General features: G+C 44.5%; 1 protein-coding gene and 1 pseudogene across 1 annotated transcript; one reads left to right on the top strand and one right to left on the bottom strand.

Annotated features, from left to right (window-relative positions):
* Positions 1–10,682: 10,682 nt before the first annotated feature.
* LOC130890012 (40S ribosomal protein SA-like) lies at positions 10,683–11,513 on the bottom strand (annotated as a pseudogene).
* Positions 11,514–23,984: 12,471 nt separating this feature from the next.
* On the top strand, positions 23,985–24,576 carry LOC130890218 (alpha-ketoglutarate dehydrogenase component 4-like). The gene is made up of 2 exons (XM_057794241.1): positions 23,985–24,251; positions 24,450–24,576. The coding sequence occupies exons 1-2, from the start codon at positions 23,985–23,987 to the stop codon at positions 24,513–24,515; spliced, it is 333 nt and encodes a 110-aa protein (XP_057650224.1). The 3' UTR covers positions 24,516–24,576.
* Positions 24,577–25,348: the final 772 nt, after the last annotated feature.

Below are 25,348 nucleotides of genomic sequence, written 5' to 3'. Positions count from 1 at the left end.
GGGATATGGGTGTGCACAGACACCGTAAGTTTTACATAAGACTCACACTCTACAGTGTACAGTCTCAACAGAGACCAGTGCATTGCTTGAAAGTCAGTAAACGTGTTTTCAGTTCTAATACATGTCAGACCTTGGAAACCTCATTAGAGAGACAGCACTTCCATCTTACTGCTAGAGTCCTCCACTGGATCAAAACAGAAAGGTGTCGGTTGTTCCTACTTCCAGAAGTAGTACATTTAAAAAATATATAAAAACAGAAGAATAGAAAATAAAGTATTTTTCTTATAGTCTAAAACAAAGTTTTTCCTATATTCAATCTTTTTGAGAAAAGAATATGATATTAAGCCGGACGGTGGTGGCGCACGCCTTTAATCCCAGCACTTGGGAGGCAGAGGCAGGCGGATCTCTGTGAGTTCGAGACCAGCCTGGTCTACAAGAGCTAGTTCCAGGACAGGCTCCAAAACCACAGAGAAACCCTGTCTCAAAAAACCAAAAAAAAAAAAAGGAATATGATATTATATTTTTTCTTACTCTTCTGTCTAGACATATGTTAACATTTCTATGCTTTTTGTTTTGTTTGTTTGTTTTTCAAGACAGGGTTTTCTCTGGTTAGCTTTGGAGCCTATCCTGGAATTAGCTCTTGGAGACCAGGCTGGCCTCAAACTCACAGAGATTCACCTGCCTCTGCCTCCCAAGTGCTGGGATTAAAGACGAGCACCACCACCACCCAGCCATATTTCTACACTTTTAATTAAATGCAACTTTCCATCGCTATAATTAAATTCCTAAGATTAAGATAGCTAACTTATAAGAAGAAAAGGTTGTTTTGACTCTCACGTTCAGAGATTTCAACCAGAGGTTAGAGGGACCCATGGCTTTGGGTTAGATGTTGCTGGGCGGTGATGATGGAGGCACATGAGACCAATGTCTCACTCAATGGCCAATGTCTCACTCAATGGCCAAGAATCAAAAGAAGAAAGGAAACAAAGAGACTGGAGCCTCCAACTCCTTTGAGGACACACCCCAGACCTAAGACCCTCTATTCAGACCTGTCTCCCAGAAGCCCATGGAACCTCTTTTTATTTCTGTAAACTGTCAAGTGCTGTGACTACAGCCTCTGACAGAAACAACTTGAGGGAGGAAGATTGCTGTGGCTCAATTTCTGAGGTCAATTATGGTGGGGCAGCATGATCGAGCATCTTCATAGTGGTGAGAACTCACGGCAAAGGCTGTGCTTGCACATCACAGAGGACCAGGAAGCAGATAGCACAGTAGGAACCCACAGCAGAGGCTGTGCACATCACAGAGGACCAGGAAGCAGACAGCACAGCCAGCTAGAACCTTCAAAAGCCCAGCCTTAGTTACCTGCCTATACCAGCTGGTCCCTATTTCCCCGAAACAGCTTCTCCAGCTACGAAGTCAGCATTCAGAACGCAAGCACGCTATGCTGTCTGACACCATAGCCCAGGAGGTATGAGCAAATGTCTGTAGATAGGAACAGACAACAGACCAGAGTCAGCTTGCTGAACCAATGAGTTCTCTGGGGGGCCCTTACAGGAATATGGGTGAGGGATAATTTACAGGAGCAGAAATGACTCTTGGACAGTTGCATCAACAAAGCCCACCCCAGCATGAGTGACAGCTCATGAAGGTTGGGAAGATGGAGCACACCGCACAGCCTGGTCTGGAGAATGTCTTCCAGTTAACTCAGTTGGACTGAGCCTCTTCCAGGCAGCAACAATTGTCGTGAATGATGAAAAATACTTTTAAAATATTTTGTAAAGAGAATTACCAAGTAAAATATTTTTTTAAGCATTTCTTTTCTTTCTTCCTTCATTTCTTTTTTCTTTTTGTTTTTTTTTTAGAAAGGGTCACCCTATGTAGACCAGGATGGCCTCAAACTCATAGAAATTTGCCTGCCTCTGTCTCCCAAGATTAAAGGCTTGTACCACCATCACCCGGGTGAAAATCCCCATTCTTTTTTTTTTTTTTTTTTTTTTTTTTTTTTTTTTTTTGGCATACAGTGTCCTGATTGCATGTGTTCCTGGATGCCAGAAGAGGGCATCAGGTTTCATTACAGATGGTTGTGAGCCACCATGTGATTGCTGAGACTTGAACTCAGGACCTCCAGAAAAGCAACCAGTGCTCTTAACCTCTGAGACATCTCTCCAGCCCCAGAATCCCCATTCTTTTTTTTTTTTTTTCGAAACATGGTTTCTCTGTAGCTTTGGAGCCTCAAACTCACAGAGATCCACCTATTTCTACCTCCCCACCTCCTGAGCGCTGGGATTAAAGGTGTGTGAGAACTATCTTTTATTATTTTACATACCAATCCCAGTTCCCGCTCCCTCCCCTCCTCCCACTCCTCTACTTTCTCTCCACTACCCAACTGCTCCTCAGAGAGGGTAAGGCCTCCCATGGGGAGTCCATGTGTTGAGGCAGGACCAACCCCTCCCCCAGAATCTCCATTCTTCCAGGCACTCTTCACTCCGACTCATGAGGACATACCAAATTCATACTGTCTTACTTTCCTCTCCAATTTTCCACGGTTACTAAACTTTGATAAATTCTAAAATTATTTGGTTTCCTCTGAGGAATGGAATGCTGACCCTATATTCATGAGCTATGAATGCCTGATCTTGATCCTTAAAGTCTTTGGAAATATGGCGCACTTAAGAAAGGCTGTTTTCAAAATGAGCTCCATATAGCATTAAACATGGGAAACCAAGCAAAATCCACTGAGGTAAAATGTGACATAGTAAAAATAATCTTCCTTAGAAAATGTATTTGCTGTTTTCTCACCAAAGCAACAAAAGGCTCTGTTTTTGCCTCTTTTGATGATTTCTGAAGTTCCTGAGCTCTCTAAATTATTCTCTCTGAAATAGTCTCTCTTTGGAAAAGCAGATTTTTTTTTTTTACACAGAAAGAACTAGTGTTTTTTTTTTTAAAAAAAAATACCTTTTTTTGAGTAACAGAATAAAATATTTATCAAACTGTTTCCCAGTCTTCCAACATGAGCTTACGAAAACGTGCTACTGGGCCGGGCGATGGTGGCGCACGCCTTTAATCCCAGCACTCAGGAGGCAGAGGCAGGCGGATCTCTGTGAGTTCTACGAAGCTAGTTCCAGGACAGGCTCCAAAGCCACAGAGAAACCCTGTCTCGAAAAACCAAAAAAAAAGAAAAGAAAAGAAAAAGAAAGAAAATGTGCTACTGGGAGTTTTATGGTGACAGCAAAAGTTCTCAGGGACATCCAATTACATAAGGTCCTTATACCCCCCAGCCCAGCCAGCCAATTACATAAGGTCCTTATACCCCAGCCCAGCCAGCCAATTACATAAGGTCCTTATACCCCCCAGCCCAGCCAGTCAATTACATATGGCTCTTACACCCCAGCCCAGCTTTTAAACATTTCAGACATCACTGTGTTTGTATGAAACACAACCTCCAAAGCATGTTCTCAGAGGCTAGCCCCGTCATAAACACACACTATTCAAGACCTGAGAGGGACAGAGCAAGTCAGAGCATGGCATCCCTAACCTGGTGGAGAAAATTCCATAAGCTCTTCCCCAGTGCTATTTTTGACAACTGAAGGAAATATGGGCTCTCTGGAAGAAGAAGATATGATTTATAAAGTTGGCTGAGCTGACATCTTCCCAGTTGGAAAGCCAGCCAGTGGCTCGGTATTAATAGGTATGTTCTATACCCTTGGATCCTGCGGTTTCTCTGCTGGGGAGTAATGAAACGATTTGGTTTTCTGTCCAAGCAATAACAAGTCTTGCTCAAGGAGGCTAGTTTCCTTTAAAGCTCTGAAATTGGGGTTATGGTGGGGCTGGCTATTTTTTCCCCCGTGGTTGGAAAAAAAATAAAGTCAGCATTGAAAGACTTATTTCTCTACAGTAAAAGGAAGAAAGCTACTCATTCTCCCATGGTCTCCGTGGAACTTGTCCCACACACACCATAATTTTGCATCTTGGTAACGAGGCCCAAGACTGTGTGCAGAAACTCTGTCCTCTTGGTGAACACTTAAGTATAGTGTCTGCTTCTGCTGAGCAGCCTCCACGCCCGTCACTCTTGTGAACTCCCCAGATCATCAAGAAACCTGTGGAAGATTTTTTCCTACCAATTTTTTTTTTCTCTCAAACTTAGGGTAGCAATGATTTATTGCTGTGGGTAGGAGTAGAATTTCAATGTAAGCCCTTTGCCCTTAAGATCATCCCAAGCAGACAAAAATGAAGAAAAATGAAAGTCAACTTTAAAATTTGATTTTGGAATCAGCAATGGCAGAGAAAGATTCAGGCATAAAGCACCCCCAAATTTAATTACTTGAGTTTTATAGGATGTGTAAATTGAGAAATATATATAAAAACAGACTAATTTCCAAGCGTGTAAGCTAGCTAGCTTCTTATTATATATTAAAAAATCAGAAACTGTTATCTGATTTGCCTGAAATATGCCATCAAATCGTGTGTTAGACTTAATAGAGTATATGTAATTGTTTATCTGATACTTAGGCATCGGGAGGAAAGGTCATCACATGACAGAAGGCTGTCCCACTTGGTCTTTCAGTGTGTGTGTGTGTCCTAGAACTAACTCTGTAGACTGGGCTGACCTCGAACTCACAGAGATCCTCCTGCCTCTGCCTCCTGAGTGCTGGAATTAAAGGTGTGTGCCTTCATCACCTGACTTGTGCGTGTCTTTTAGACAGAGACTCTGACACCTCCCTTCATGAAAGCTGGGGACCAGCCACAAGAATCTCCAAAGTCCCTCACATGCAACTCAGCCCATACGCTCACATGCGTGTGCACACATGCGTGCACACACACATACACATCGACCCACACGCACCTGGCGCAGCGTCATCCCCTAAATAAGGCCCACAGAGTGCTAGACTCACACAAAACTGCAGCCTTTTCCAAGATGCAAACTGCTTTGAGAAGACCTCAGGTTCTGTGCACAATGCCCGGAGACTCTGAAAGAGCCCCGGTCAATGGAGCCACGTGCTTCATTCAGCCCTCACCCTAGGCTGTGAGAATGGGGTAGGGAGGAACCATCCATTGCTCTACCTAATGAAGTCAACAACCTGCTTCAGTGCAGGAAGACAAGCCTATGTAGAGAACAGAGTTGGAGCCTGCACTGGGGTGGGGGGGAGCAAGCAGGGGATGATTTGGGGTGCTCTGGGGTGATGATACTGAGGTTGGGCTAACAGACCTATCAGTGCACGACCCCTTTGCCTCATGGTCAAGACGAGGCCATGCTCTGCCATTTATCATCCACCTTTTATTATTGTTATTGTCCCTTCTTAAAGAACACCCATAATGTGCTTAGTGCGGCATAGTAACACAGAGGGACACCAGAGCGACTGTCATAAAAGAAGCTGTTATATAGCAAGTTTGAGGCCAGTCCGGGCTACATGAGACCCTACCTAAAGAGAACAAAAGAGGGAGAGAAGAAAGAGAAAAAAAAAGCTTGCACAATCCTGATTTCCACTCTCATACTCCTTCCCGCAAACCAAAGCCATCTAAAATATTATACATATATAAACTGTATATAGTATAACTCTACATCTATAATTATATATGCATTATCGATACTATATTAACATATGCATTAACCCATGCATATTCCGGAAAAGTAATACCCTTTCAAATACAAAACTCTACAGTGCGTTTTGTATGTATTTTGTATATGTACTTGACTTGAGGTGCCGTGCATAGTTTCCTGCACCACATCTGGAAGACCCTTCTGGGTTGCATTTGGCATATACGCAGCATCCAGCCGCCATGTAATATTGCTTAGGACATATTTGATCATGCACCCCTTAAAGAAAGACTCTTGGTGCGTCCTCACAGGAGCACGGCTTCAATGCTTCTTTACTCGAGAATCTCTCTGGATTGTAATAACCACATCCCCAGGCAGGTGCCCACTCAGTTTCACCACATGAGTGGACATGAGATTCCAGAATTGTCATGCCAACTTACAGCCACGCCCGAGTGTCTCCATTTCCCCACGTGCACCGATAAGCTGAGCTCCAGGCTACCGGTGGCACATCCGTGCAGACTCGGGCAATGAGAGAGCGGCTGCTCACGCGATGCTCCCCTCTTAGGCTGTCGCAATTGACATCAGTGTCAGTAGACTAAATTGGGAAAGTTTCTATACTCCCATGCTGTAGTGTGTGCGCGTGTGCGAGTGTGCGTGCGTGCGTGCGTGTGTGTGTGTGTGTGAACTCTGGCATGTCTGTTGAGGTGAGAGGACAGCTCACAGGGACTCAATTCTCTCCTTCTGCTATGTGGGCTTGGGGGAACCGAACTCAGATCTTCAGTCTTGGTGACAAGTGCCTGTACTCTGAGTCATCTTCCTGCCCCCAGAAACTTATTTTATTTGTTTTGGTATGGATAGGGCTTCACTATGTAGTCCCGGTTGACCTGGATTCACTTTGTAGATCAGGCTAGCCTAGAATTCATGGAGATCTGCCTGCCTCTGCCCCTGCCCCTGCCCCTGCCCCTGCCCCTGCCCCTGCCCCTGCCCCTGCCCCTGCCCCTGCCTCTGTCTCCTGGAGTGCTATGACTAAAAGGCATATGCACCACACCAAGCAAGATACCTTATTTTAAAGACCATTCAGCATCTCCTTCATTTAGATAGAAAAATCAATTCATCAAAATGTCAGTGAACCCAAAGCATAGAAAATAGTACAAAAGCTGGGTGTGTGGAGTGAGAATCGTGTTTAACAGGGACGTAGGAAGAAAGCATAGCAGTTACGAAACAGGGACCACCTGGCTTGTGGAGGACGAAGGGAAGGGAGGAGATTCTTGGTGCCATCCTAGAGTCAGAAGCATCGCTTGGACCCTGTGAACTCGAACAATAAAGGCAAGGCAAGACTGGATTGTAGTGTGCCTGCACTCAAATGTGTCAATCAGTCTCACACCCAGCAAGCAAGCCCTAGGGCTCCCACAACACTGCAGCCTTGCCTCGCAGTAGCCACAGAGATTTAAAAAAACAAAACAAAACAAAACAAAAAACAACCTATCTAAATGATGCAAGAAGGGACCAGGATCCTAGAGATGACTCAGCAGTTAGGAGCACTGGCTACTCTTCCAGAGGACAGGAGTTTGATTCCTACATAGCAGCTCACAAGCAGCTGTGACTCCAGTTCCAGAGGATCCGATGCCCTCTTCTGGCCTCCAGACACTACATGCATGCGGCACACATATACATATGCAGGCAAAACACTCATACACAGTAAGTTTTAAAAAAAGACAAGAGGAGGTAAAAACCATGTGAGATCTCTATCAATTAAAGAAACATAAAGTTCATAATTTAAAGTCTTCCCACATTAAAAACTTCAAGTATGGATAGTGATTTCTTTCAAACAACACTTAAGGAAGAAATAAAACCATCCCAACATAATCTAAAGGGGAAAGAGATGAAATCACACCAGCATAATCTAAAGGGGAAAGAGATGAAATCACACCAGCATAATCTAAAGGGAAAGAAACGAAAACCCTCTCATTTTCTGAAATCAAACTTACCTCGAGATTAGGTAGGTAGATAGATAGATAGATAGATAGATAGATAGATAGATAGATAGATAGATAGATAGATGATAGATAGATAGATGATAGATAGATAGATGATAGATAGATAGATAGAATGATAGGATAGAAGATAGATAGATGTAAAAAACAAAACTATATACCAATAGCCCTCATAAATATAAAAAATAAAAATTCTTAGTTAATCCTTGGCAAATCTAACACAAAAATAATATTTACTTATTCAAGGAGTTCATCCCAGGAATTCAATACTGGCTTAACATTCAAAAAATTACAACTGTAATTCACCATATTAAGAGAATTAAAGAGAAACCTTGTGTGATTGTCTCAAGAGATGCAGAAAAACTATTTGGTGAAATTCTGTTCACATATGCATGGAGATATTTAATCAGCAACCTTATAAACAAAGTCTGTGGGAAGCCCATGGCTCATGTCATGCTCATTGGTAAGAAATTAAATGCTTGTTTTCAAAATCAGTAAAAAGATGACATCCACCCTCATCTCTTCTGTGAAGTGCTGAATCCTGGAATTCTGCTCCAATCAATTAAGAAGAAAACTCATTGGGGCATACATGCACACACACATATACACACACCTACACATATGCACATGCACATATATACAGACATCCATATACATATACGTACATCTACACATGCACATGAAAACACACATGTACGCACAGCTACACACACATGCACATACATGCACATTCAGCTTCACATACACACAGGTACATGCACACACACACATACACAAATTCTCTTCATTCGTAGAAAACATGTTCACAAATGATTCTAAGGAGTTAGAAATCCAAATCACTCTACAATCCCAGCCCTCAGGAGGCTGAAGCAGGAGAATTGTGAGCCAAAGGGGCTAGCCTAGGTTATAGTGAGACCTGGTTTTACCACTGCTGCTCTGTTGCAGCTGGTGTGTGTGTGTGTGTGTGTGTGTGTGTATGTGTGTATACATACATAGTTCCTGGAACTAATAAATAAGTGCGCTTAGCAATGTTACAGCATATGAAACATGTTCAAAACTCAGGGTCTCAGTGGGAAGAACCATTGCTGTTCAAGTTTGGATTCCAGTCCGTGTTAATCTGGGCGCAGTGGCACAGACCTGTGGCGCCAGCACTGCACTGGAGAAGGAGACGGGAAGACTGCAGGAGGCTTGCTGCCCAGCCAGTGTAACCAAAAGAGCAAGTTCCATGTTCAGTGAGAGACTGCCTCAAAAACAAGGTGGGGAACAATAGGACTCCATATCGGCCTCCCGCCTCCAGACGTGTGCACACAAGTGTGTACACCGTCACACACACTTGTCACACATATGCATACAACACATGTACACACAAGTCCTTTTTTATTTATTTTTTTTGCAACAATCTTGCTGTGTAACCCACTCTGCCCTCAAAACGGGTATCCTCCTGCCTCAGCTTTCTGAATGCTGGCATTACATGTGCTACTGTGCCTGGCATCAGACTTAGTTCTATAAATGCCAACAAATAACTGAAGTTTGGAATTTTAGAAGAGTTTCTCAATAGCTTGAAAAATGTAAGGTGCTAGAAAATCACAACAAAAATGCATGGGAAACCTGCAGAATGAAAACTGCACACAGCTGCATGGGAAGCCTGCAGAATGAAAACTGCACACAGCTGCATGGGAAGCCTGCAGAATGAAAACTGCACACAGCTGCATGGGAAGCCTGCAGAATGAAAACTGCACACAGATGCATGGGAAGCCTGCAGAATGAAAACTGCACACAGATGCATGGGAAGCCTGCAGAATGAAAACTGCACACAGATGCATGGGAAGCCTGCAGAATGAAAACTGCACACAGCTGGGAGGGCTTGGATGGTCTAGGTAAATAAAGACAGCACGACAGTGACGGGCAGATTCAGTATTGTAAAGATGCCACTCTCCTCCCAAACTGATCTGCGGATTGTGTTGATATACTCACACATTTCTTTCAAGGAGCCTTCTTTGGGTTTGCTCTGTTTTGTTTGACAGAAATCGAAAAGTTAACTCTAAAATTTACATTATATAAGGAAAAGATGCAAAAAAAAAAAAAAGCCAAAGGAATCTTGAAAAAGCAGAGCAAAGCTAGATTTGCCGAGTTCCAGGGGGAAACTGTTTTCTTTAAATAAAGGGTTTCTCTACATACCTCTGTCTGTCCTAGAACTTGCTATGTATACAGGCTGGCCTTGAGCCCACAGAGTGCTGGTACTAAATGTCTCTACCTCCTGAGTGCTAGGATTAAATGCAGGTGCTACCATGCCTGGCTCAGGATAAAAATCTTACCAGCCTTTTGGTAATCGGTGATTTGTTAGGAAACAAAAAACACTAGCTACAAAAGAAAAAATTGAGAAATGACACTTGCTCAGATTTAAAAATACTGTTTTATATCAGGCCCCATTAAAGGCATTAGGGCCATAGCTAACTGGTGGAGTGTTTGCCCAGTATGCAAAGAGTCTGGGTTCAGTCTCCAACTCTGGGAGGGGGAAGGGGCCTTATCAATCACACAAAAAGTCACACCCCAAGGCCTGTCACAGTGGAGACATCAAAGATAAGTCTACCAAGGCCAGAACTCAGGTTACATTCAGCTGGTGGAAGGAGACCCTACCTGGCAGCCTCTTGGCTTAGTTTTCCCTCGATTCTCTGGGTCTGAGTTGTCCTGAGGATTCAGCTATCACTCTGCAAAGGTTCCAGGACTCTAAGCAGTATGAGCTCATTCATCCCTACTCCCCGGAGATAATGAAGCCACAGTGGGCATGGCCCTGGACTCAGAAAGGGGAGCAGTGGAACCCTTGATCTCCATGTACAGGTTTCTGGTGTGTGTGTGTGTGTGTGTGTGAGAGAGAGAGAGAGAGAGAGAGAGAGAGAGAGAGAGAGAGAGAGAGAGAGAGAGCCACAGAGAGAGAGAGAGAGAGAGAGAGAGAGAGAGAGAGAGAGAGAGAGAGCCACATGCTTCCATTATGTAGGATTCCAGGGATGGAACTCAGGCCCTCCAGCTTGGTGGCAAGCATTTTTACCTACTAAGCCATCTCATCAGCCTTGAAATTCTTCTTCTCAGCTTTTAAGACCTTTATTTTTATTCTACCTTTTCCTCCTTTACTCAGGTGTCTGCAGAGAAGCTCAGGACCACTCAGTGGTGGCTCAAACCCACTCTGTGGCCTGTGCAGCGGGAGCTGCTGACCAGTCCTCAGTGGCTGACTAGGCACTCCAGCCTTCAGTAGGAAACTGCTGGACGGGTACAGACGGCACCTGCACACCCTCAGACCAGCCAGGCACCTCTGGCCGAGCAGTAGTGACCTCGGGAGTTAGTGTGTAGTCCATTCGCCCTGAAATTCCTCCTCACCAGCAGCCTGTTCCACCTCGGTCTCCTCCAGGTCTTTGTAGAAGAAAAGATCAAGCATAAATTCCCATGGGTGCTCTCAGGAGATAGTGCCACACATGCAGAGTGCTTCCCCGGCCAGCATCCGCCACTGAGTGAGCTCCCTTGCACCGGATGGCAATGGCTGCTGCAGAGAGTCTGAGTCCTTGTTGCTCAGAACAATAGCAGGCAGGTTGACGTAAGACACCTGTGAGGGGTATGGTGGCCAGCCCTGGGATCAGTCACCACTAGAAGCCATAGCTCCCTGCAGACTTCTTGGATCTTCTTAGTAAAGGTCCCAGGAGTGAAGCAACCATCAATTGGAGCGGCTCCAGGGGCAGCCGTAAACTTCACTATGGTTCGCTGGCCCGTGTTCCGGGAGCAGATGGCGCTAACATCCGCAGGGTTCTCAATGGCTATGGTAGCCTAAGTGCAAGCAACAGCTTCTCCCAGGCTCTCTTCAGATCATGATGTAGAAAGCATCACTTTTCCATCTGAAAGTCAAGGCTGGTGCTACCTGAGTGGGTTCCTGTGGCGAGGAATGTGAGGACATCCTTCTCCTTCATCTGCGGGGCTCCAAGGGCTCCGGACATTGTGAAAGTTTCCCTTTATGTTACGACGGGAATCAAGAACAACGCCGTATGAACCTGTCCCTGGGCGGCACAGAAAGCCTGAACTATATTTTTTTTAAAGCAATGTCAATGGCATTGATTCATAACCAGGAAATGAAAATTAATTACCTTGAGCATGTTGGTTACAAGAGAGAGAAAGTCAGTTTAGTCAATGGGAAGACAGCTGGCCTCTGAAGCAGCTTGCCCCCAAGCTCCATGACTACCAGGGCAGTTGGAGGCTGGTCTCAGGAACAGCCCCCCAACCCCACCTCTCACCCCACCCCCACCTCACCCGTCCCAGCTCTCGGACACTTTGTAGGTGAACTCCATTTCCACCTAGTCCCACTGCGCCCCAGAGAGGCAGGAGAAGGGGGTTTTACTCGGGAGAAGCAATAGCCACCCACGAATCCACACAACCACTTAGTCACACGAGCACATTTCCCACAGTCTATATATCGGGCCACGACAAGGTGAGAAAGTCTCCGACTGCCTTATGGCTCAGGCAAGCCCTTCTCTGCAGCTAGCGGCGTGAAGGAATAACAGCATAAAACCCAAGTTCCCGGCACCCATCCGGTGCTAACACTACCGTGTGTCCATTGCCTCTCCCTCCCGAGAGCGCCCAATACAGGGCCACAGCCTACACCAGGCTTAGTCATTTGCTCCTTCGTTCATTCATTTGCCCAGAGCCTGGACCATAGGAGATGCCACGGGTGAAAGAGTAGATGCAATTCCCGCTTCCAGGTTTAAGACCCAATAGCTCTTGGCACCTGAAGAAACTTCTGCCTCAAGGACCCTTCTAGGAGAGGGAACCCACAAGAAGAGCAGGGTGGAGACCATTGCTAGAAGGAAAATGTGCACCTTGGGAAGACCTCCAAAAGCTCAAAATCCCTGCTTTTCCTTTGGTTCACAAAGGAGCGCCCCAGTCCCCAGTCCCTCTGGAGGCCAAGCTGACCTATCCCTCTCCCTTGAATTGCTATATAAACATTTAAGTCTGATTATCTACGCTGAAGGTGTAGATCCGAGGTAGAATGTTCCCTTACCGTGCAAAAGGCCCTGGGTTTGATTCCCAGTACTGCAAAAATAAATAATTGGATTTGTTTTGTATTTCCTTTTTAATTAATTAAAGTCTCTGGCTCTATGGTATTATTGCTCCCAAAGTTAAACTCACAGTCATCTGGAAGCTAATTTCTACAAAAGCTGCTTGTTAGCTAATATGGAAATGAGGGGAGGGACGGTTGTTTCAGCCAAATAGATCAGGGATTGGGAACATTCCCATCACCCAGATCATTAGTATCGTGTAATAAATAAAGTCATCTTTCCTACAATAAGATTTTGTTCAGGAATAACAATGGAGTCCCCTGTTCTTCGGTTATTGAGCACTCTCAACCTCTGAGGGCAGTGAAATCTCAGGAAGCCGCATCTGAGCTGCAGTTTTCAATGCGCTCATCCCAGAATGCAGTGCAAGATGGCTTTCATGCCTTTTGTTGTGCGGATGCTGTTGTGTGGGGAACAGGACAGGGAGATCTTAGCTCCTACTACTTCGTGCCTGTCATTCAGTCCTCCCTCCTCTCGTTTAAATTAGGATGTGTCAACCCCTGCTGCATTTCCCAAAGGACTAAGGATGTTCAACCCAGGAACACAGCAGAGACGAACATACACTCAGAAATATGTCCACATTTATATTCAATTTATATGAAAGACAAAGCCATGCTTTGTTTCACCCTGACAAAAGGAATGCCTACTAGAGAATTCCTTTAAAATACATTAAAGAAAAATAAATAAATAAATAAATAAAATACATTAAAGGCTGTGTTAAATCAAAGTATCACAATGCGGGTGGATATATACAACTATTACATGTGACTCCGAAACAAAAATGACAACTCTAAAAAAGGAAATTTTAAAAAATCACATTTCCTTTATATTAAAGTAACAAAGACTCAATTTATATACAGCACCTGGAGGGCATGTCTATGTGTAACTACAGTCACACCTGCACCTGGAGGGCGTGTCTATGTGTAACTACAGTCACACCTGCACCTGGAGGGCGTGTCTATGTGTAACTACAGTCACACCTGCACCTGAAGGGCGTGTCTATGTGTAATGATGATCACACCTGCACCTGAAGGGCGTGTCTATGTGTAATGATGATCACACCTGCACCTGAAGGGCGTGTCTATGTGTAATGATGATCACACCTGCACCTGAAGGGTGTGTCTATGTCTAACGACAGTCACACCTGCACCTGAAGGGCATGTCTATGTCTAACGACAGTCACACTTGTAAAGATTGGATAGAGAATTCTATTCAAGACACCAAAACTCTTGCTGTAACATCTTTCGTTCTTAGGAAGAGTCTGCTCGGGGTGGGGGGGTACCTGAGCCCCAGAGTCCTTTCCAAGTCTGTGGTGAGTCCCTACATTCGCTGATCACCCTTCAGGTCTTGGCAGTTACAGGGAAATATGGCCCAGCAGCCTGGAAATTTACAAAGCTCCTGGAAAAGCTATTTGTTAAGCTTGTGTCAACTCTGCCTTACTAGGCTGAGACAGCTGCTGCCTCACAGTGCCTGAGGTGCAGATGGCGCTCCTGACCCTAAGCCAGGGCTGGCTGCACCCTACACAACACAGAGCCCTCCCTCCAGCCAACAAGCCAGCTCCTCTTGCAAGGTGCCAGCACCCCACACCAGCCACTCCAGGCTGGCAGCAGTGACACAGGCGTGGTGGTAGAGAAGGGTCCAGGAGGAACCTTTACCACGGCACATCCTGGCACGGACCTGGGAGAAGCATGCTTCCCAAGCAATATCGAAAACCAACAGAAAATCCCTAATTACCATCCAGAATGTACACTTCCCTCCAGCGGCACAAATCCTTCCGCCATCACACTCAAATGCTGTCACTCATCTAATTTGGCATCTCTGACCCCTGTCTGGGTCTCCCTGCCTTCCTAGGCTTGAACAGAACTTCATCTTCCAACAACAACAAGCTTCTGCGGTCCCTCCTACTGTTCAGATTAGTGACATCACTACTTAACCTTTTTTTTTTTTTTTTTTTTTTTTTTGTATTTTCGAGACAGGGTTTCCCCGTAGCTTTTTTGGTTCTTGTCCTGGAACTAGCTCTTGTAGACCAGGCTGGCCTCAAACTCACAGAGATCAGCCTGCCTCTGCCTCCAGAGTGCTGGGATTAAAGGCGTGCGCCACCACTCACCTTGAGCTGTGCAAAGGCTGGCTCACACGTTCAGTCCACCAGGGCTTAGTGAGCAGCTAGTAAGGTCTGTGTGCGAGGGATACAGCTGTGAGAAAGTCTTGCATTGGTGAGTAATAGTAACAGACTCCTGCCTCTGAGAGGGTCCATCTGGTCAGATCAGTGAACAGATACGTAAGGGAAAGAGGGAGAGGGAGAGTCTCACAAGAGCAGTCACAGGGCTCCGTAGCACACCTGGTGTCTGGATGGAAGCCTGAAAAGTGAACGGGCCTTCAGCAGGTCCAGAGGCCCTGAGTCAGGGGCATGGAGTGGGCACTGGACATACAGGAGGCCAGAACTCCTGGGGACAGTATCCCAGAGCGCTGGAGTAAGTGCTGCCAGAAAATAAGACTATACTCTTTTGGGCTTTTCATTTTGCTTTGTGTATGCTTTAAGTTTATTAATGTAAGTGTTTTCTGTCTTATAGAGTATTGTTTTATCCTCTGTGTAAGACCCCCCTTTTTTTTTTGAGACAGGGTCTTCTGTGTCCCAAGCTGGCCTCAAGTTCACTATGTAGCAGAGGATGACCTTGAACTTCTGACCTTCCTGCCTCCACCTCCCAAATTTAAGCCATCACACCAGGTCTATGTGGTGCTGGGGATTAAACGCAGGGTTTCAAACATGTGAGGCGCTCTACCCATTGAGCTACACCCCCATCCCAAGATCCAATTCTTAACATGAAGTTTCAAATGATATTCAAGTGTGCACACATAAGGGCACATGACTTCTGTGCACACATAAGGGCACAAACAAACACACCATGACCAGGAATATAGATCTGTGAAAGAGGGATACAGTGGTGTTTGGGACATGGTTCTCTAGAGGGACAGAACCAGCAGAATGGGCTTACGCTATAAAGAGGGATTTATTAAACTGACGTACATAGGGGCAGGATTATCAGCAATGACTGTCTGGGTGTTGGAGAAGCCAAGAATCCAGGCGATATGTCATCCATGTGTCTGGATGCCTCAGCAGTCCCAGGCTGGTGTTGAGCCTGGATTCTCCTGAGGAGTTGCTGGTGTTTGCGTCCATGTTAGAAAACCTGAGAAGGTGGAGTCTGATGGCAACACAGCTAGCAACAGGTACTGATGCAGTCTCCCGGGAAGAAGTGAGGACAGGCAGGCTCACACAGGGCTTTTATAGATGGGTCACCCACTGAGGACAGCCTCCCTTCCTCAGCTAATCCCCTTTGGGGACATCCTCACAGATACATCCAGAGGTGTGCCTCCTAGGCGATTCTGACTCCTACCAAGTTGACGTTCAAGACCAACCTTCACGAGCAGTACACACCAGGGGTCCCAGCTACTCCAGGTACTGAGGCTGAACAAGAGTTTCAGTCAGTCTAAATAACATAATGCAAACCTGTCAAGAAAAGTATAACAGCAATTTTAAAAAGTGTTTTTATTTTATGTATATGAGTGTTTGCCTGAGTGTATGCATTATGCATCACTCTGAAGTCAGAAGAAGGTGTTGGATCCCCTGAAACTGGAGTTCCAGATGGTTTTAACCCACCTTGTGGGTGCTGGGAACTGAACCAGGTCCTCTGCAAGAGCAATAAATACTCTTAACCACTAAGTCATCTCTCCAGCCCCCTAAAATATACGTTTTGAAACAGTAAACATTAATTGTACTAAGCCTTGACCCTCAATGTGCATCGTTCTGAAATGTAGCTTACTCCAGGCAAAGAATTTGTGTCATGGTTTGGGCTGGCAAATGAACATCAATTTCTTCATAGGATGCCATTTATACTCAAAATAACGACTGACTGATTGAAAGAATAGCCATGAGTATTTAGAATTAAAGATTTAAATGACAACGTTCTAGAAATGAGTCTATCCTTCCTATAATAACAGCATTTGTTCCCAACACACACAACTACCCCCTGGACCTGGGGAGGCCCCTGGATGGGGAAGCAGGCCATAGTAGAAACAACCCTACATTCTCATCCCCAATCCTAGGAGTCAACACCAAAGACCGTCCTCTAATGAAGACTTGGAGACCTCCCATCAAGTATATTTCTTGCTACAAAGTTTCCCTTGGCCAGGGTGGTCTCCAGCTGGCTAGGTGACAGTGGTTAACCTTGAACTTCTGATCTCTGGAGTTCTAGGACCGCGTGTCTGTGCCACCACTCCCAGTCTATTCAGTACTGGGACTCAAACCCAGAGCTCTGCGCACAGCAGCCAGACACTCCACAGACTGATTCACACCACCATCCCCGGGAATTCTCTGTGACAGCAGACAGCTCGCCCTGCAAGCCCTCCCCGGGTATTTATCTGCCCCTTAGCCCTTCTGTAGCTTTGAATTTTTGCATCTGTTTGGGGGCAGGATGAAGGGGGAAAAAGTTGCTCCCAGACACCCAAATACAGAAGAGGAGAAAAACAAAGTCTAGCTGCCCCTGCTGTCCAGAGCCCTGGCTGTTCAGATGGTCCCCTTACACATCAGATTGCAGCCCCTCTTGCAGGGGGTGCTCTGAGCCCTTCATCTCATGCACACCTGTGTCCCCATGTAGCTCCTTCCACCTGGAATCCACCACCTGTTTTTAGCTCAGGTCTCACTGAACTTGAGTGTCACCTTCTCAAGGAGCCCCCACTAGTGGCCCAGTGGAAACAAGATCGCACAGGGCCTTGCTCTCCCTCCACAACATAGCATCATTTGAATTGTACATTTATATATGCTGGCCTGGTTATGATTTGGCTCTGTCAGTGGACCATAGCCACCAAGAGGCAGGAACCTTGTCTGTGCCACTCAGTTCTGTAGGCCCCAAAGTGAGCTCAAGGTGTTGATTTATTGAATCAAAGACTGATACTATTATCCTTTCTAGACCTGATTTTTTGTTTTTTGTTTGTTTTTTTTTTTCTTTTCCATTTTCTTTTTTAGGAAGCTCATGGTACCAATAGGAAAACTTTGTTTTTTATTGATTTTAATGTTGTTATATTTATGTATTTAATTTTATATGTATGGGTGTTTGGCCTGCATGTGCGGGTGCTGGGACTCAAGCCCAGGTCCTCTGGAAGAACAGCCAGTTCTGTTAACCACTGACCCATTGCTTCAGGCCCTAGATCTGTTTTTCTAATGTCAGCATTTAAAGTCATAAAAAAAAAAAAAAATCCCTCTAAACCCACTTCAGATACATTCCAGAAACTTCGTTACATTGTATTTGCATTATCCCTTCGGTAGAAGCATTTTCTAACTTCCCTCTTGAATTCCCTGGGGACCTGCAGGTCCTTTAGGAATAGGCGGTTCAGATTTTGTATCATTGATTGCTGGCTTGTGAGAGCAGATGCCGTACATGCTCCACAGGTTTTATGGCTGACCCTATGGTCTGTCTTGTGGAATCATAGCACACCCATCTAGAAAGCATTCAAATTCTAAAGATAGGAGCCGGGCAGTGGTGGCGCACACCTTTAATCCCAGCACTTGGGAGGCAGAGGCAGGCAGGCAGATCTCTGTGAGTTCAAGGCCATCCTGGTCTACAAGAACTAGTTCCAGGACAGGCTCTAAAACTACAGCAAAACCTGTGTCGAAAACCAAAAAAAAAGAAAAAGAAAAAAAAATTTGAAGATAGAAGGTGTGATGTTCCAATTAATTAGGACAAAGTAGTTGATAGCATTGCTCAGATTCTTTTAATCTTGATTTTTTTTTCTAGTTTCCCTGTTGGTTCCTGAAAGGAGAGATTGATGCCGCCTGGTGTTTGAAGCTTTAGGAGGACACACTTATGTTTACTGTTTTAATGGTGCTTTGATCATCTCCTCATTATGAAAGCTCTTGCCTTTGTCTCTGATAGTGTTTTTTGTCCTGAAGTCCGTCTTCTCTGTTTGTGCCTCTCACAGCGGAGGCAAAGTGGCCTCCTTTAAACTTTCCTATGCTCCGCGGTGCTCTCACGCTCTCTCATCTCAGCACAAAGCTGAAACGACCACAAAAGCAGCAAGAACCAAAGAGATTATTTCCCCTAGTGCAGACAAGAGAGGGGTACCCAAAAGGCTGGTCCATCCCCCACTGCTTCCGTCTCTGCTCAGGTGATCTGTGTCCCCAAAGGGCCAAGCTGCGCAGCCTGCCCACTCTCCAGGCTTTGTTCTGAAAGCAGTTCCACCCATTTCCGACATTTTATGCTTCTGATTCTACCAAACTCAGGACTTTCAATAATGCATGGGAAGGAGAATGGTTTCATGGCTAATAAAGCAGGCTGGAAGACAGACTTTTTGACGAGTGCATACCTGTGAACACAACCAATGAGGCTTTAGTGAGCTTCCCCATCTAGTAGAGTTTCAGGAGAGAAGCTCATAGCAGTCTGAGGAAATCAGGCATCAGCTGAGCTGTGATTTTTTTTTTCTACTGATCAAACCCTTCTGAATATCTTTCTATTCCTGCTAGGGGAAATAGCTGGCAATATAGATTTTTATAAACTACAATGCAGACTAAACATAGGAATTCCCCTGAATGTTGATGTTAAAAGTTAGAGAATTGTCACTTCTAAATTGCCGTGGTTTGATTGCTGGAGGAACTTCTTACAAGCTTTAGATCCCTGTCATCCTTTTGGAAATCTCCAAAAGCCATACTGGATGTTTATGATCCAGACAAGTGTATTAATACATACCAGCAAATCCAGCACTCAGAGGGAAAAGGCAGGAGGATCAAAAGTTCAAGGCTAGCTTCAGCTACATAGCAAGCCCGGGGGCAACCTGAACTATAGGGCACCCTGTCTCAAACAACAATAAATACTTGGACCTTAGACCTCATAACCTATTATTGTTGGCATCTCCATGAATGTTGTTTGAGCAGTTACATAGATGGAATCAGAGAGTCACAAAAAGCCTGAAACAGTAGCAGCTCTCCCCGATCTCCTTGAGGAATTTTCAAAGGGCTCCAGGCCACCTCTACGTGTGTGACTCTAAAATTCACTCCACACTGGGACATGTGTGTTTAGTCATTTAACGGCATTAGACTTTGGTCTCTATTACATGCCAAAACCCCCTCCCTTGGTCCCTTGCTCTTTCTAGGTACCTCTAATTGTTTTCCATTATTGACCAAAACAGAAGATGCCAAATCTCCACGCAGCTCCAGCTATAACCTGTCTGTCTGAATAATACATTTCCCTCTCTGCTCCTGGTCATCCCCACTGGTCTCCGATTAAATAAAATCTGACCACACTGCTTAACTCCCCGTGTCAATTTGATTAGGCCATGGGATGCCCAAATGCCTAGTAAGACATTATTCCTGGGTTTGTCTGCGAGAGTGTTTCCAGAGGAGACTAGCACTTTAATATAAGGCCCCACGTGCTGGTTATGAGTAGGTAATCACCCGTCTGTAGTAGCTGGGGAGCAGAACTGACAGGATGAACATACGTGCATCACAGTGCCTGGCAGGCTATGGTCCAGGCAGTGCAACAATGGCTGCCTCCCGACAGGAATGCCAACAATCTGGGAGTTGTTCAGCCCAGGAAGCTGAGGTCTCAGCAGCCCCAATCTGGACGTCTGGTGGATCCCTGTAAATGGAGACTGTTCGTTCATTTCCCAGTCACCCAGATCCGAATAATCACACAGAAACTATATTAATTACAACACCATTTGCCCAGTGTCTCGGGCATATTTCTAGCTAGCTCTTACATCTTAAATTGATCCATTTCTATTCATCTGTGATTTACTACGAAGCTGTGGCCTAACAGTAACGTTCTGGCGTGTTCTTCTCCTTCAGCAGCTACAAGCTGTCTCCTTGACTCTGCCTATTCTCTATTTCCTACCTGGCTTTACTATGCTAAGCCATTTGCCAAAACAGCTTTATTCATTAACCAATAAAAGCAATACTTATTCAGAAGGACATCTCATATCATCTCTTCTTTTCTGTCTAAATAAAAAGGAAAGTTTTAACTTTAACATAGTAAAAATTACATTTAACAAAACAGTTATCAAGAAATATTTAGTTACAATATTTATATCTAATTTATCTTTTATCATAACAAAGGAAAACTATAATTATATGTCTTCAACTCCATCAAAGACCCCAGAAGGATATAACATTACCTAAGTAAACAGGAAGTGCATTGTAAGCAAGTTCCAAAACTCTAAAATTGACAGAGACATCTTGCTACCTGGACAGGCACCAAAGTTCTTTTGTAACATTGGGGCATCCATCTTCAGCCTACAGGCCCATAGTATCTGGCAGACTTTTCAGTGAAACAGGAAATTTGAAGATCTGTTTTGACTTTTACTGACAAAGTTTATCAGTTGCTGTCCTCTGTGCCCTGAAGAATGTCTGGCAGTTCTTTCATGGAGCAGGAACCCTGAAGGACTGTCTCACCTTTAGGCAAGTTCAGCAGGCATTTCTCTGTGGGTCCTGCCTGTCCAGTTTACACAGCATGCCATCAAGCAGTCCAGGCAAGAGCAGTTTCTTGCTCAAATGACTAGTCTTGTCGCATTAAAGGCAAATTCCATATGAGTTTCTCCAACACACATCAACCTCTCTAAAGTAGTTGGTGTTGCCAGAAGCAGACATGTCTCATTGTCAAGAAAAGTCTAAGCTCTTGAAACCTTTTAAATGCCATATTCTATATAGATCTTTGAAGTGTTGAAGATTATTTGTCTAATTGAAATATATCTCTATATATCTAGAAAACCTAACTAATGTAATTAAAAATTTGATTAGTATAGATAACCATCTATTAATTTGTATTTCATAACTATACATTACATTTTTAAATGAGCTGCATAAACATAATACCTTAAACAAAAGCAGAAATACATATACACAGTGCAATAAAATCGACCTTAAATTTGTATCAATAGACCAAGATCCATACCAATATAAAGTATTTATTTCTATATTATATCTCTAGTGTAGGAGTTCCTTCTGTTTGTGTGTTGCTTTCATTGGTTAATGAATAAAGAAACTGCCTTGGCCTAGTTGATAGGGCAGAACTTAGGTAGACAGAGAAAACAAACTGGGATTATGTCTAAGCTATTGGCCAAGCAGTGTTGTAATTAATATAGCTTTGATGCGATTCTTCAGGTCTGGGTGGTCAGGAATAAACCAGCAGTCTCCACTTACAAGTGGTGCTCAACATGGGGTCCAAACCCATGACCCTGAGATTAAGAGTCTTGTTACATAATAGCACCAACATGGGCCAACTACATCCACATAAAACCTGAGGGAGCTTGGGAAGGAATTCTAGACACAAAAGAGCAGAGTTAAGCACAGCTTCTTGGTAGCAGCATTTTATGGGGTGGGCTCTGTTTGCTAGAGGCAACCAGAGGCATGATTCATTTAAGATAGAAGGCTTCGTGACTCAGCATTAGCAGCAAAATCTGCATGGTTTCTTTAAGAGATGGCTTCCTGGTTTGTGCTGGCAGCATGAACTCTGGCTCTTTTAGGAGGTCCTGCACTTTAATGGGGTTTATGGGCAGTGTAGTACTAGTTGCTCAACAGCAACATAGACCACAGCATTCCTGGAGCTGGGGCGGTGAGCATGGCTCACAGAGACAGTGAACATACCTCTGCCATGTTGGACTGGGTGGAGCTAACAGGCAGGACTGTAGAGTTGGTCCTAGCCACTCCTGCTTAGCATTTAAAAAAAAAAGGACACTCCTGGTCAGAAAATGATTGCAGATAAGCAATAAAGACAGATTCTGATGAAAAAGACCTCTAAATGAGTCACGATGTTAGATAAATGTATGTGGGCTTATGAGAGAGAAGAAAGAGTACAGAAATAAAGTCATAGATTAAAGGAGAAAACATAATTAAATATTAAAAAGTAATAGAGTTGAAAAAAATCACATACAGATGGAAAATACATAAAGAGTCTGGATTATGTATATTATTGTGTTTTCTTTGAATTTTTGACTGTTAATGAGCTAACTGCAGAGGGACAATTGATTCCGGGGGGGGTGGGGGCTGCTAAGCTAAACCAACATAGATATTTTAAAGTTATCTTGTCTTCAAAATTTGAGTCTAAAGATATGTTACTTTGGAAAAGAGGTTCTGCTTTTGTTTCCACAGAAGATGAGAACCTTTGGATTCCTTCCTGGTTAATGTGGTTTGATGGAACAAGACTCACCAAAAGGTCTCCATGAACCCTAAAACTACTTTGCCCAATAAACAGTAGAAAGCAGTTTGGAGAAAACAATGCCCAAATTCCCAAAATAGTTGTTTATAAATGTTTATTTTCATTTTAAAAGGGTTGGTTATAAATGTTTAATGGTCACAATTTCTAAAAATAAATAAATAAATAAAAATTAAAAAAAAATAGGAGATACATTGTAATCCCAGCACTCAGGAGACAGAAGCAGGCAGATTGCTGTGAGTTTGAGGCCAGAAAAGCCAGAGTTATCCAGGGAAACTCTGTCTCAAAACAAACACCAGTATTCACACCAGTGGACGTCTGGGGTCAGAGGTCTGAAAGACCCTACAGACCCCCTCCTCAGAACCCGCAGCTAGCAGGCTAGCAGGCTCCCGGGAGAACGTCCTGTTTGCTTGAAAGATTCTCAGGATCAGCAGCTAGCCTGCTCTTGTGAGAGGAAAACAGGATATCTATAAGATAGGACATCTACAAAGCAGGATGACTGCAAAGTAGGATATCTATAAGATAAAAACAGGATGTCTGCTGCCAGACATCCATGCTGGGAGAGGAAAAACCATTCATGCCCCCTGCCACATTCCGATAACCACGCTTCTGCTTCTGTAAAACTTGCTTTTGCTGCCCTCTTTCCTATAAAAAGACCTCCTCCCAGTCTGCAGCCGCGCAAGTCCTCCGAAAGACTTTGCCGCCCGCAGGTACCTGTGTCTACCTAATAAACCTCTTGCAGTTTGCATCCGACCCGTGGTCTCGGCCTGGTCTTTGAGTCCAGGGGTCTCCACCTGAGAGAAGGTCCCTACTGGGGTCTTTCAAGGTCACCTGACCCAAGTGTGACCCCTACACTAATTCTCTTCAATACTCTTCATATTAATGAAAAATATGCAAAAAGAAATCAGAAGGTATTAGGCACTTCATCCAGATGGCTTCAGTAACGATAGTAAGCCTCACAGCCTCTCAGCAGCCGATGGTGGACGCACCCCTCAGCATCCTACCCCTGCTCCTGATCATTGTCTAAGCTGCCTCAGCCCCAGAGTCCTCCCTAAGTCAGTTTCTTTTTTGATGAAGTCAGCCAAGGTTGTTCTCTGAAGTTTGTACTCAAGGACGCAAATGGTACAGAAATCAGCAAGACGGCCCCTGATCGGGGGTCACGATGGGCAGCAAGACAGCTTCCGCCAGCAGGGTCGTGCAGGTAGTGAAGCCACATACTCCATTAATGAGGTTCCCTGACAGAAGAGACAATCCTAAACTCAGTGCCTCCGACGTTTCGAGATCTGCTGGGCTACCCTCTCACTCTTCTGTAATTTCACAGCATTCTAAAGGAAGCATATCCCCAGATCTTCTGATGCATCCGGGGCCCCCAGACACTGCAGAAATACTAAAAACCTTACCTCAGTGGGGCTGGAGAGATGGCTCAGAGGTTAAGAGCATTGTCTGCTCTTCCAAAGGTCCTGAGTTCAATTCCCAGCAACCATATGGTGGCTCACAACCATCTGTAATGAGGTCTGGTGCCCTCTTCTGGCCTGCGGGCATATACACAGACAGAATATTGTATACATAATAAATAAATATTAAAAAATTAAATAAAAATGCTTTAAAAAAAAAAACCTTACCTCAGAAGTACAGAAGGAAACCTATATCTCAAGAAGAAATGGACTTTATCCAGCGTGGAGGTCCAGAATGATCGCTGTGGCTGCTGTTTGTCGCCAGACAAAAGGATTATCTTTACAATAAAGGACTTCCAAAATGTCAAATAAAAATTGTATATTAAGCAACCTTAATAAATATTCTGCAAAAAGAAAAAGAAAAAAAAAAGAAATCAGCAAGACAAAGGTGTGGAGTAGTCAGAGGGCTAACTGGAGGGGTGGATTGTAGAGAACAGGGCAATAAAAGCCAGATAATGATCAAGGAACCTGGCAGCTGCTGGCCCCTGGTGGTGAACTATGAAAATTAAATTATCACTTAGAGTCTCCTGGAATCAAAAAAAAAAAAAAAACTCACTCATTAAGGCGAAACTTTGAAGGCCATATTGCTACTCACACAGAGCAAAATGAAAGGCGTGAATCGTACAAGCCTGTGAGTGTGGCTTCTCCTACAGAGACTCGAGAGTTGAAAACAGAAATGGTAAGCTTAAATCTCTCGGTTCCAACCCCGAGATTTTCCAGTACTGTGCTAAAACTGCATTTTCCAGCACACCTCCGGTGCCAAACTTGAACATCTGTTGAATCGACCCCCACCCCCAGCTATGGTACGTGCTTGCCAGCGAGGGCATGTTTCAGAAAAGACTGTGACCCCAGAGTCTATAGGAGGACATTTGACAAGATGAAGGACTTGAACATCCTGAACATTGAAAACTGGGAGAAGCCTGTGTCGTCAGTGTTTGTGGCTGACTGGACAGTGCCGTCACTCCCTGCGCATGCGTTCTTGCGGAAGGGCGTGTCCGCTCCATCACTACTCAGGGCGTACAGAGGTCTAAAGACCCTCAGATGCCAGTGTGACCCAGGAAGCAGGGATCTG

This window comes from Chionomys nivalis, chromosome 18 (genome assembly GCF_950005125.1).
Source record: "Chionomys nivalis chromosome 18, mChiNiv1.1, whole genome shotgun sequence".
Lineage (NCBI taxonomy): Eukaryota > Metazoa > Chordata > Mammalia > Rodentia > Cricetidae > Chionomys > Chionomys nivalis.
Note: the sequence above shows the minus strand (reverse complement) of the source record. Positions and strands in the feature narration are given on the sequence as shown.

What these genes read in the sequence shown, in the direction of transcription:
- LOC130890218 (XM_057794241.1), top strand. Translation starts at nt 23,985, where the DNA reads ATGGGCAGCAAGACAGCTTCCGCCAGCAGGGTCGTGCAGGTAGTGAAG. An exon ending in GCTGGAGAGATGGCTCAGAG is followed by an intron (nt 24,252 to 24,449) that starts GTTAAGAGCATT and finishes ACCTTACCTCAG; the next exon opens with AAGTACAGAAGGAAACCTAT.